The sequence below is a fragment of the Morone saxatilis genome, unplaced genomic scaffold, assembly GCF_004916995.1.
Source record: "Morone saxatilis isolate NCDOM2014 unplaced genomic scaffold, NCSU_SB_2.0 Contig11, whole genome shotgun sequence".
In the NCBI taxonomy this organism is placed as follows: Eukaryota; Metazoa; Chordata; class Actinopteri; family Moronidae; genus Morone; species Morone saxatilis.
In genome coordinates, this window is record NW_023339663.1 from 28,489,210 (window position 1) to 28,502,099 (window position 12,890).

The following is a 12,890-nucleotide window of genomic DNA, read 5'->3' on the forward strand; positions in this document are numbered from 1 at the left end:
GGCCGGTGGATTCTTGCAAATGCCATTAGGAGCACTAGGAGGAGCCAGAGGAACCTGATTTTTTTCTCAGATTATTTATCGTGTATTACTGTGAGCAAATATGACAAAAAGTTACCTACTGCAGCTTTAAGGTACCCTTATTCATGAATTGGCCAAACCCTTCAACACAATGTAAAAACATTCTTACTAATTTTGATCTTTAAAGAACAGTTTGATATTTTGGCACATACCCTTATTTGCTCTCTTGCTGAGAGTTAGACAAAAGGGTCAATGTCACTCTCATAACTGTACGTTAAATATAAAGCTACAGCATGGAGACGGTTAACTTAGCTTAGCATTAAAGACTGTAAACGAGGGAAAGCAGCTAGCCTTGCTTAGTCCAACAGTAAAACCAATCCACCTACCAACACCTCTACAATAAAACATGCCATGTCTTTTAATGCGTGCAAAGACAGCGGTGTAAAAAGTATAAAGTTGCCGTTTATGGGGGGTTATGACTAATTCTTGGCCTGTATTCACACTGCTTTAGAGGTGGTGGTAGGACGATTTTTTCACCTTTGGACAGAGGATGATTACAAGAGTACATTTTATAAAACAGAAAATACACCATATGTTATTGATATACAGAAATATTACCAGTTTGGCAGTGCTCTGTGAATGAATGCATTTAGACAAAAGTAGTGTGACAGTGTGACAGTGCGGCAGTGCTTTAGACTTTAAAAATATTACTCGTCAATTTAAAGGCTCTTTCTGTTCTTGACAGAGTAACACAAGTTTACAGGCACAATTGTGTGGAGTAGATATAATAAAATCCATTCGCTACCTAGTGTACTATTTTTTTTTGAGTGTCTGAATTCTAGGTGTAAAATGTATGCGCAGTGTGGTTCATAAATTCACATAAGAGAACTAAAATCGAAGCAACATCTATTTTCTGCTAAAAACACCACAATGCAAAGCTTTTCTTTTCCTCCTGAGATGACAGATTGGTGAAATAAGTTAAGAATTCTGACATTAAAGTCAAAACTCTTTTGCCTAAATCTATCTGATCTACTCATGTGATCTGATTTTTTCACCTAACAAGTGCAAAATAGGTGAGAAGTTCAGGAAAGCTTCCCAGTTCTGTGCAACATTTGTTTAAAACACTACAAGAATAAATGTCTCGTAGAAACACTATCTGAACTACTGAATTCACTGCTGAGATCCTTGGCAAGATTACAATCTTATTGAGATCTTCAACTAACTTCATCTCATCAGTGCTTCCTAACCAACTCTTTAAAGTGTTTGAGTAAGAAAGGCAGAACCAAAGCAACAAAAACACACAAATTCAAAAATGTTCAAAACTCTGGAGTTTCAGAACGCTACAGAGAAGCATTCAGAGGCTCCTGCACCGTGCGCAGAGTGCACGGCATGTTTAAAGCAGTGACATATTAGTAAAGCTATGTGTGAAGAATACATTTCATTTCATTTACATGTAGAGTAAGTCAAATAAAAAAAAAAGAATTTACACTGTACAATACATCATACCAATCTAAAGTGAGACTAGGAGAGTGGAAGTGTAAAAATGTTGGTGCTGTTTAAAACTGTTCAGAGAGGAGATCACACAGTCTCTGAGACACAGAGTCCCTGCTGGTCCGGAGGGTGAGACGGTACATCTGAGTGGAAAACACACACAGTTACACAGGCTGGATAACTGTTCGGTACAGGGATGAGTGTGTGTTTGTGTGTGTGTGAGTGTGTGTATGTGTCTCTTTACCTGTGCTTGTGTGTTGGGCTCCAGTCTGAGGAGGCAGCCCACCTGAGTGTTCTTAGTGTGAATGACTCCAGCTCCAACAAAGTTCGTGGGATTGGGATCCACCCCGTCCAGCAGAGCTACACCAAAACCTAAGATCTACAAAATAATTTATTTACTGCAGAGGAATTAAAAATATATGTCCACAAAAAACAGATACATTACAGATACAACTGAAAGCTCTAGAACGAGTGACGTAAAGACTTGGAGTAACCTTGAGCAAGATACTGAACCCCAAATTGCTCCTGATGCCATGCATGATGCATGATTGTGAATGTGTATGAATGCATTAGTTTCTGTTTGATGGACTTTGCCATCACTGTGCTGACGTTACATGCAAGCACACATTCCTGGTAGATTACTTTGAATGCGATTGGTCAACGGAGTTGCAGTGCGACCCTGCAGGGCTAAAGTACACTGTGAAAAAGGAATCTCAAGAAAGTTAAAATTGCTGTTTCTGGGAAATTAGTCTTAATTTGAAAAGAATATTAATCTTGACATTAGAAAAGTGTTCTGGTTTTAATAGAATCTATCTCACTCTGTCTCAATAAGATGTTACAGCTAATATTGAGCTCCATTTAACCAGTAACAACCAGTAACAAGTCTTGTCCCAGTGTTGGAAATGAAGCAGCTGTTCAGTTTTTCATTGTTTTAATAAAAAATGTTAAAAATAAGAATACTTCTGGTGCCTTCATTTAAGACCAAGTCACCTATTTTCATTATGAAGACTTTGTGTCTTTTTGCCAATTATTAATCTTGGATTAAAGTAATCAGTGAGTTTTCATTGCTTGTAATAAGTAATAACTTGCTTACATTTTTGGCATTTCAGTTTTAAGAATTATATCAAGAGCAAAACTTTTTTTGGTCAATACCAGAAAATGTGATTATATTAAAGAATATTTGGCTGTTTCTACAGAGTAAGTCTGACAGCAGCCTTAGAGGAGTGACTATCCCCCACCAACAACTACTGGGATTGTCACTCACAGGAACCAATTAGATAAACCCTATGATCCTTCCTATTCCTTAAACAATCAATTGTTTTCCCACTGGGGTCAAAAACAACTGTAGTAACCCACGTCAGGCTTAAAGACCATCAAATCATTCATGCAGATTGTCTCTGTGATGTTCTCACAGACAGCTGGTTCATGTCTACAGCTGAGCAGTTTCCCTTGATGAACAGATTTTTTACCTTGGCTTTGGTGACATCTGTGTCCATGGGGTGTTTGGCTTTGAAGATTTTCTGAACCTCTTGCTGAGGACTGAGGACACAGAGAAGAGAATTACTTATCTGTGGGAGGAGGCAGGCTTTTGAGACCTGAACACAAGCTATATTCACAGAGCCTTCACTCTCTGATGAACAGCCTCATCCTACATTAGAAAGGTAGAACAAATAAAACTAAAAAAGAGCTAACAGAACAATGGCCAGGGTCAGGGAGAAAAAAAACACTGGTTTAAAAAATAAAAAGCCTATTTAGTATGTATGATTGTTAAAAATTTAAGTATGTCACTTAGTCAGGGGTCTTAACATATTTATATTACTTGTTTTATCCAACCAACAGTCCAAAGCCCAAAGATATTTTGTTTAATGTCAGAGAAAAAAGATTAATATTCACGTTTTGGAAGCTGCCAACACTGAGTTTTTGGCTTTTTTCACCCTTCTTTGTGTCCACTACATTAACACTGAACTTGTAATTAGGACAGTTATTGATAACCTACTGTATGGTAATAATACTAACTCAACTATACTACTCAACAATGTGTTTTTAGGTGACCTTTTAGACATAAAACAGACAAAATATATAATGACATTTAGATCAGTTTAAGGAATCTGCCTCTGAAAGCTGCAGTTGTTCCTGCCCTTTCTGACCGAGACAGATGCAGCCACAGACAGGAACCATTGAGAACGTAGCAGGAGACTTACGCTCCAAGCTGTTTCCAGCGTTGGAAGAAGTCTTGGGATGTCATCTCCGTGGGCTGGAAAAACTTGTTCAGCATCACTGGGAGTTTCACTGCAATGTTCTGTAGAGCTCCCCCGTATCTGTTCACAAACACACACAAACACACAGTAATTAGAATTTATAGGTAGCTGAATACATTAGAAAAAGTTGTATGCATCCAGACACCAACCTGAACTGGATGTTGAGTACCGGTGCATCTGTGAAATCTGACACACACTCGATGTTGAGGATCTGCTGGAACTGAGCCCCCCCTTCTATTATGGGGTCTACTGGCTTAGCGTGGACATTCAGCTGTGGAGACCGTGGTCAAGGATTCTAAAAATACCTTATTCACACTAGCATACATTTCAGCTCACCTGCAGCTTTACATTGTGTCGGGTTGTAGGACAGTTTGTGTGGAAATGAAGCACAAAATACTCATCAGCTGGGAAGAAATAGTAAAAGTTGTTGATTTAGTCACTTGTGTAAACTCCAGTGCTTCCTGTTAGGGCTGGAATGGGACAATCAAATCTGTAACAAGAAGGTACCAAGCAGTGGAAAGGATATGAGTCTTGAGTGTGTCGTTACAGCTCACAGATGAGGAGAAGCTGAGGAACTGGGTGGATGTCTTGTTGCCGTAGAACACGTACATGCGACCTGTGGGACAATATGTTCTCTTTGAACTAGTCACATCTGACCAGTATCCACTGCATTTACCCTATAATTACTAACCCCACTTTGCACCTGATTCTTTTCATTATTCTTCAACACTAGCCTGTCACAAGTATCCTTTAAAAAGACCCTTGAAACTGAAGAGGCCTGATGAGATTTCCCAAAATTAAAAAATATAGAACTCAAGCATACTGTGACAGTATTATAAAGCTGCTCACCCAGGTTCTGCCTGTACTCAGACTTCAGTCCAATCTGCAAAAGCTGGTTCTCATAGATAACACCATTGTTTTTACAAACAAACCTGGAATTTAGAAGCACACAATTACACATTTGCAACAAGAACTTACATTTTTGTTAATATAAATATAAAAGATTTTAAAAGTTTGAATTTGCCTTTACGTTTTGTGACAAACTGTTACATTAGAGAATATTCTATATTCGTTCAAGGAGTTTGAATAGAAAGAGAAGTCATAATACCTCTACCTCTACAGCTTCGATTATGAACATTATTTTTTTTTTGTCTGTCTCTTGTGTCACCAAACTTTCTAAAATTGTAATGCTAAATCGCCCTTTAATGTTTGGAATGTGGATCATTGAAGAACGGCTGTAAGCTCTCTTTCTCTGCTAATTTCATCAACCGAGTTCACAGTTTGGTCCCACCTGGGAAAATTTTCCTCAGACACATCTATGGATGCAGGTGAGGGGGTGTCGGAAAAGACATCAACTAGCAGACTGGCTCCAGCTGAAGGGGTGGAGTTTAGATTGAGCAGATCTGTGAACGGGTGGGTGGAACCCTGGGAGAGAAACATCAGCCAACAACACATTTAACATACAGTATATACATATAAAGCACACCAGAATCTATACAAGTGTATATTACTCATTAAATATGAGGCCACAGTACCAGGCTAAAAGCATAGTTAATCTTAAAACAATCTATTTCATTCCCTGCTTACTAAAGCATCAACATTACAGTCAATTTGAATTCTGTAATTATACAATAACAATACAGCTATTGTGTGTTTGGACATTTCCCATGCTGTTGGTTTTTATTCCTCTCAGAAAGTGGAAGCTAGTTAGCTTAGATTGCTAAAGATAGCATGGAATTCCATTGCATATTACTTTTGTTCATGTTTTCTCACACTGAAATGTTGTGTCCATCCCACATTATAGAGATGAGAGGGTCTAGCTGGTGTTAGCGGTCTCTCTTCAACAGGACAAGTTGTGGGGATAGCAAATGACTCTCAGAGGTAGTCCTGTGACTTCAACACTCTGTACCTCCGTGATTAGTTGGACATGGACATGAGACAATAGCAGCGGAACTTCTTTTCACCACAAAAATATCAGCTGAATTTAATAAATATTAATTACAGTGCTCAATATCTGCCCTGGTAAGTCTTGAACACAGAACGCTACAGCAAAACTCCAAACCACTTCAGTGCTAGTTTATGTTAAAAAAACAAAAAAAAAACAAATAGGAAAGCAAATGGACAGAGACAACCATATAATAGGATACAAGCCACCACTCCAGTGGTAATTCACTATGTGTTGTTTCTAGCTATTAATATACCATGGTCGCAGCCGAGAGTATGATGGGGCTAGAGGAGGCAGGGCGGGGTCTGTTGGTAGGGAGGAGGTCTGCCATCAGTGAAGGAGAAGACTGATTGAGAAAGAGAAGAAAAGGAACAGAAAGGAAAGGAAGGATAGGAGGTGAAAACAGGGAAGGGAGAAGAAAGGACAAAAGGAAGGTAAAGATCAAGGAAATGCTAAAAATGCAAGAAAGTAAAGGCAAAGGCTGAAAGGCAGTAAACCAGCAATCAACAATATACAGCAATACACAGATTATAATACTGTTTGTGTGATGCAAGCTTGTTTATAGTGATAAATGCTGTAGTAGAACACGTTGCAGAAAATTGGTACACGTGCTAAATTGTATGAGAACCTTTTCCTGGGGAAGGTTTGTATGAAGAAATCTTTGATAAAAAATAAAAACTGAAGTCGTACTGAGCAGATTTCACAGTTACCTATCAGAGCACTACCCTGTGGTTACCTTCGTGGCTTCAGTGTTGTCGCTGTGCTCGGTGCTGCCGTTGACATTCCGCCGGGCATCGTCAATGTCGGGTAGGTGGCCTGGGCCCTTCTTCCTCTTCAGCTTGGCCAGGATGGAAGACTCTCTCTCTGGGAATGGAGGCATCTCTTCTAAGACTGTGGCCTGTGGAGGGACAGAAAGAGCAACACATTACTGTAAAGCTTTAAGCCTGGGCAATTAGACAGCTACTGCACCACTGTGCAATTACCAATGGTGATTTTCAGTTATTCACAGAATAATCGCAAACCACATGACACCACAGAGTGTGACACAAAGAGTTTTTCTCTCAACTCGTTCAGTCTCTTTCTATAAACCCAAACCTGAATCTGACATAACAATTGCCACTGTGATCTGCGTCTGCAGAGCTTTGAAAGTGTGTGTGAGACTGAGTTCCTGCATAATTCACTAACCAGTATGTCAGTGCTGGCGATGCAGCTGAGCCTCAGGTACTCAACAGCTCTCTGCTGAAGCTCCACATCAGCGTTGCGGAGCTGGCTGTCTGAGCGCAGCACGTCTTGGATCGTGGCCTTCACTTCTGGAAACAAGTTAATGAACTTGATATAGGCCGACAGCAACAGTGCCCGAGTCGGCACAGAACACAGGTGGAACTTGGAGTGTAGAAGGTTGAACTGGACCAGAGGGCTGAGGGAGAAGACAACGCGGAACAGTAAAACCTTCTGACATTAAGGTCAGCTTTAGGTCAGTTTCAGGACAACATATTGGTGTCAGAACAGTGGATGCTGTTTGTACCTGGAGCGTGAGTCGCCAGCAATTAGGTTTCCAAACTCTCCCAGGATGTAACCCCCCACCTTAACCAGGTTCTCATGGCAGGCTGGAGCCTGTAGTGCCTACAAGTGTTCAAAAAGCAGGACAGCACTGGGTAAGGAATAACGAGGGAGAAACACACTGCCATCTACTGCTAGATTTTGGAATCATTATGGTTTCTAGGGATGTTTCCACCACATTTTTTGAGACCCCAATCTTAATTCGACACTACGGTATTTAAAGGCGTACTATGGAGGATTTTTCTGTTGCTGTTTGTAAACACCATCCATAGTTGGCCTTTCCTCCCCGGCTTAGCTGAGAGCAGCAGCGATGGTAGGACAGTATACAGTGAATTACCGTTACCATTACTGAGAACAGAGCAGTGATTCAGAGAAATAAACTGTATGTTTCTAAAGCACCTCCACACCTACGCATAATTCTGCAAAAGGTGCCCATTGCCAGATTTGTGCCAAAGTTGCACTGTCTGCTGTGCCTGTAAACTGTGTGCAGCTCAGCTCCGCCTTCCATCAAACAGTCAGAGACAGTGATTTGTCGAAATGTCGAAGTCTTAATTATCCTATCCCATTGAAGAAGGAAATATCTGTTTTTAAATGTGTACCAAAAAGAGAAAAAAACAAGGGGAATGTTTGCTAGAAAAAGAGGCCTAATACCACAGATGCGACAGATGCTGAGGGTGCACACTGACAGTCAAGCTGATCTGTAATGGCATAAATCTTCACGCCTACCTCAAAGACGGTCTTGGCAGCATAGCCTTGGACATCATCTCGGTTTATGACAATCTGGATGACACGATACCACACCTCCTCACTGACATAGTCGCCGGCGATGCGGATGAGGTTGAGGATGGTATCCACGTACCAGGTGTAGTCCACGGCGTATTTTTCTGCCAGGATAGCCACCTTGAGCACCTGAGGAAGGGAAGCAACCGGCTGAGGGCAAGAGCAGCACACAGAGGAACTAAATGGTTTACAGGCCTGCGATGATGACCCACTATCTCCTCTCTGATTGAGTAGTCGGCGGTCTCCAGGTAGCTCAGCATCTCTGCCACAATCTGCTTGGCGTTGCTGCGGTCACACATGGCGTAGAGGAGATCAACAGCCCGCTGGCGGACGCTCACGTCTCGCTCCGTCTGCAAAGAAAACAAACATGAACAGAACATATGAGATGATAACAAATGTGCAGATGCTATCAGCTACTTCAATTCCACTGTAGCCTGATATACAAACACTTGTTGTACCACTGAGGATTTTTAGGAGATGGTCATACAATGAACCTCAGTAGAACCAGGACTGTTCGGATGAGGAAGAGGGCACAACGCTAATGTGCAGTGCAACGAATAAGATGGAGGAACTGACAATAAGTGCATAGGTTCTGAGTACAGGAACGCCTGCATCGTCACTCTCATAAAGAACAGGACTACGACTCTTAAAAAGGTTATGCGCAGCCCTTGACATTAGATCGCTTTAACTAGCAGTTTTGGTTAGAAGTGACATTAACGTTAGCCATGGTACTTGTGTTTATATGTGTACGTACTGTATACATGTATACAAGTACTGCATTTTTTATTTATTGTTGTATTTATTATTCACTACTATTGAATGCTGTCTACAAGCAAGATTGGCCCACAGGGAGCTTTACTCTAACTCAATCATACCAAGATCCCTGAACAAAGACACATCACTGTCTGTGTTTTGGGATTCATTTGAAATATTCTACAATGACAATGAACAGAATCTTCTGACTGTCCAAAAGTATTTTTTATGCAATAACTGTGAGCTAACGCTGAGACACGGAGAAATAAATCTACAGGACCGAAGATCTATCTGCGTACAGAAGGTGTACCTATGTCCTGTAGAGGTTTGATCCATTTGCAGGGTTCCCACTCTTTTAAAAGGACCTTTCCAGGACATTTTCCACGAGTTTTTCTTGACAATACAGGACAGCACTTGCTTATAAAAAGTCATGACATGTACAATTTGGGTATGATTACAGCCTCCAGAATTAGTTTTAGCTATTGGACAGAGTCTAAGCAGGTTCTAAAAGAAATGATCCAAGCTGTACACATCATTTTCACATTAACCAGCAAAAGCTTACCAAAGGTACGCACCTGTTGAAGGACTCACCTTTAGAGCGTTGATCACAGTTTCTATATGTGTCTTTACTGTCTCATGAGAAAACTCAGAGCTGGCCAGTGTGCACATGCTCTCCAAAGCCAAATAACGGAGGTTGGTTTCCCTGTGCTGCAGAAACTGGCCTAGCTGGTTGCAGGCTCGGACCAACAGGGTGGGCTCACTGAGAGACAAGATACAACAACTAACAGTAGTGTCCAAATGCAAAAGACACATTTCAACAGCCAAAAACCTGCAAGTACTACACAACAAAGGAATGTGAACTAAATGTTCTGTTCTTGGTGTTTCTGGTGCAGTGGACTAAAAAAGTTGGACTAAATCAATGAGAAAATTCATCAGAAATTCCTGATTTTCCATTTCCAGAACACACATCTGGAATTCCATGATATTCCAGGAATTCAATGAGCAGCAGGAAGCTTTTCCCAGTGAATATGACCAACCTGTCATGGTGGATGATGAGGGAGATGGCTTCAAACAGAACAGCATTCTTTGCATTGGAGTGCTGGACCTTTTTGGACTTGGGTGGCTCCTGGGCTTTGTTGAGGATGGTCTCCAGACACTCTGTCAGACGACTTCGCAGCGCTGCATCCTCTGCAGCGACAAAGGCTGTGTTCTTAACACCTCCTAGCCTTTACTTTAACCACTGTCATCCAACATCAATAGTCTTAACATCCTAATATTAGAAACAGATTCTGCTGAAACGAGTTAAATTAATGGTAGCTGGAAAAGCAAATGTAATACAAATTTGTGCTGACACTAATAAGACAGTGGTGTATTCATCAATTAAAGTCCTGCTCTGTAGTCAATGCATGCGATTGATATTATTAATTATACCCTAAAATGTAAGCTCTAGAGCTATTAGTCTGGGACAAGAACTCTTTACAAACACTATATACTATAGGCTGCATACTGTTTTTTATATGTTAACAGGGCCAATTACCTCAGTAATATGAGAATGTATTTCTATCCATTATTGTGCTTTCAGGCTTAAAGCAAACATGTTGACTACTGACTGTGAAGGTGCCATTATTTCAAAAAAATATAAAAACAGCTTTCATATGTTACACATGGGGCGTCGCGACTCTAAAAGGTTGAAAACCACTGCACTAAACAGTTGTCAGGTGATGAGACTGTACTACACTGGATCATAATTTCTCCTGCACAAACACATGACTGTACCATACCATACCAGGAGGAGGGTAGCACTGCAGCAGGCGCAGCAATTTGACCGACAACCATGGTGCAGCAACAAAGTAGTATGTGTAGTCCTGTAGGTCGATGGACGCGGAAGTCACGATCTGGACAAGCAAGAACAAGATTAACACATCAATAGATGTTGAAATCAGAGTTTATCTTTGACCTCAGTGTGATGAAGAGATCATGTGAAGTTGCAGAAGGACACACACCCTACTGAGCCTGGCCACAGCCAGTGAGATGGATGTTTTGAAGTCATCCGGACTCTTCTGGGCCAGAGTGGTAATAAGGCTGGCAGCTGCTGTTACCACTCCCTAAAAATGGACAGACACACCTTAATACAAGAAATACAGACCAGCTGACACAATATTTCAACATCCTGGGCCTGTTTTATTAAACAAAACAAAAAAAGAAACATCAAAATGTTTTTCCTAACATTTATTTTGTTTTTTTGGAGCTGTTTTACCACCACCCACAATTGATTTGATTGACTGATTTTTTAGCTGTGAGTATTTCCTATAAGAATTGCACATAGAGAACAGTGTGTATCAACAGCACCTCTAAAACCAACCATATTATATATATATATATACCTGCGTACTACTTCTCGGCTTTGAGTATAGTGTATTGTGTCACTTTTCAACAAACTACATATTCAAAACCTGCTTAGAACCAGTATGTACTATGGAAGTGGGACTCACTAGGTGCTGGTCATTAAGCAGATGGACCACTCGTGCTGTCCATTCACCCATGGGCACCAGGTCAGCAGACGTCCTGTTGAGTCGCAGCAGACACAGTGCTGCACTCTGCTTCACGCTGTCCATGGTGTCCCTGATAGGGGCAAGCACAATACAGCTTCATACCCAGCTCTAAAACAGCAATCAGAGAGCCATCAGTAAACAGGGACAAATGTTGAAATACATGCATGGATTGTTTCCTGTAAATCCCTTGTGCATGTAAAGGCAATTTGAATGCCGCCCAGCAATGGCAGACTGCAGTGAAAACTCTACAAGAGGCAATTACAAAATGTAAATATAGCAAACAGCTATTGCAGAAGAAATGGAAACATAAATTGGGTCTGAAATCTTAAGGATCATAACTTTTAGTCAAGAGGTGATCTGAATGTCACCGTGTAATTGCTTTTGCTTAAAAAATAAGAAGTCATACAGGCAATTTTCTTATTTTTTTAGATGCTTGTCAATTGTAACCAAGAGAGACTAGTGTTTTTTGTATGACTAACAGTAACATCTTAGCCATTTGTTTGACATTTAGAGCCAGTTCAAACCTGTGCTTTAAGGTTTATGTACAAACCCTGCCACCAAGATGCTGGGGATTTCAGAAGCAAAAGCCTCAGCCATTTCTCTGCTGCCCACGTTAGCAATGCAGTGCAGGGCCAGGTTCATGAAGGTCGGGTTGCGGCTGGCCAGGTCATTCTTAATGCCGTTGTTGATTAGACGGATCAGGTCGCTGTTTGAGTTCACCAGCACTGATATGAATAGGTAACCCTGAAATAGGAGAAGTGTCTTTAGTGCAATTCCTGCATATAAAAGGAGAGACACTGTATGTGTCAAGTTATTTGTACACGCTCTAGTCCCCCCCCCTTCAAACAAACATATCTGCATGATAAATGATCAACAAGCTCTCAACTTTAGACAGTGGATGAACATGAGGACAAACTTACAATTTGTTTCTCTGTGTACTTGTTGGAGCTGAGGAGGTTGACGGCCTCCATGTGTCCAAAGTCGATATCATGGCCCAGAAGGAAGATAAAGAGCAGCTTGCAGACATACTTTTTCTTACTGTAGCCATCCAGAGCCTTGTCCCCTAGCCACGCACACACAAAGACACACACACATCCGCACCCACACACACAAAGATGGATTTCAATGTCTACATGAAGTTACAAAAACGCAGGGATGTCAATAGTGTGACACTGTCCTGTGAGTACGGAAGGGGTTAAAGAATGCATTCAGTCATTTTATACCAAACTGGTGAGTAATGAAGGAAAAGGCAGGCTGGAATGAAGTATTGATTAGGATAAAGGAGTTGACTCAGAGTTGGCACAATGTCAGTATTTTATTTTCTCATGTGCTCATCCGTAGCAACATTATTACTGATGTTTTCTGTCTTCAATCACACAGGATGGCAGTAGATGATTGTCTGTTTCTAAACAAGTGACGCCACCCATTGGTTTGTGCACTGACGTTTGTGTGTTCTGGTAGCGACTTGTAAATAACAAGAAAGCCCCGCCCTAAAGCATACCCTGCTTACGGTCTATTTTACTCTAAATGGGA

At 41.0% G+C, this 12,890-nt stretch overlaps 1 protein-coding gene across 2 annotated transcripts in view; it reads right to left on the reverse strand.

Annotated features, from left to right (window-relative positions):
* Positions 1-6: 6 nt before the first annotated feature.
* LOC118343620 (AP-2 complex subunit alpha-2) overlaps positions 7-12,890 on the reverse strand; it is a gene marked incomplete in the record, with an annotated part of 14,907 nt that continues 2,023 nt past the window's right edge. The window contains 21 exon segments of one of the 2 annotated variants that reach the window (XM_035682545.1): positions 7-1,652; positions 1,754-1,888; positions 2,979-3,048; positions 3,711-3,827; positions 3,917-4,040; positions 4,294-4,383; positions 4,617-4,699; positions 5,059-5,192; positions 5,969-6,058; positions 6,449-6,610; positions 6,898-7,129; positions 7,238-7,335; positions 7,999-8,181; positions 8,265-8,402; positions 9,397-9,565; positions 9,843-9,993; positions 10,592-10,700; positions 10,809-10,910; positions 11,298-11,427; positions 11,908-12,101; positions 12,278-12,420. In XM_035682545.1, coding sequence (XP_035538438.1) covers positions 1,575-1,652; positions 1,754-1,888; positions 2,979-3,048; positions 3,711-3,827; positions 3,917-4,040; positions 4,294-4,383; positions 4,617-4,699; positions 5,059-5,192; positions 5,969-6,058; positions 6,449-6,610; positions 6,898-7,129; positions 7,238-7,335; positions 7,999-8,181; positions 8,265-8,402; positions 9,397-9,565; positions 9,843-9,993; positions 10,592-10,700; positions 10,809-10,910; positions 11,298-11,427; positions 11,908-12,101; positions 12,278-12,420 — 2,732 coding nt within the window. 2 annotated transcript variants of the gene reach the window in all.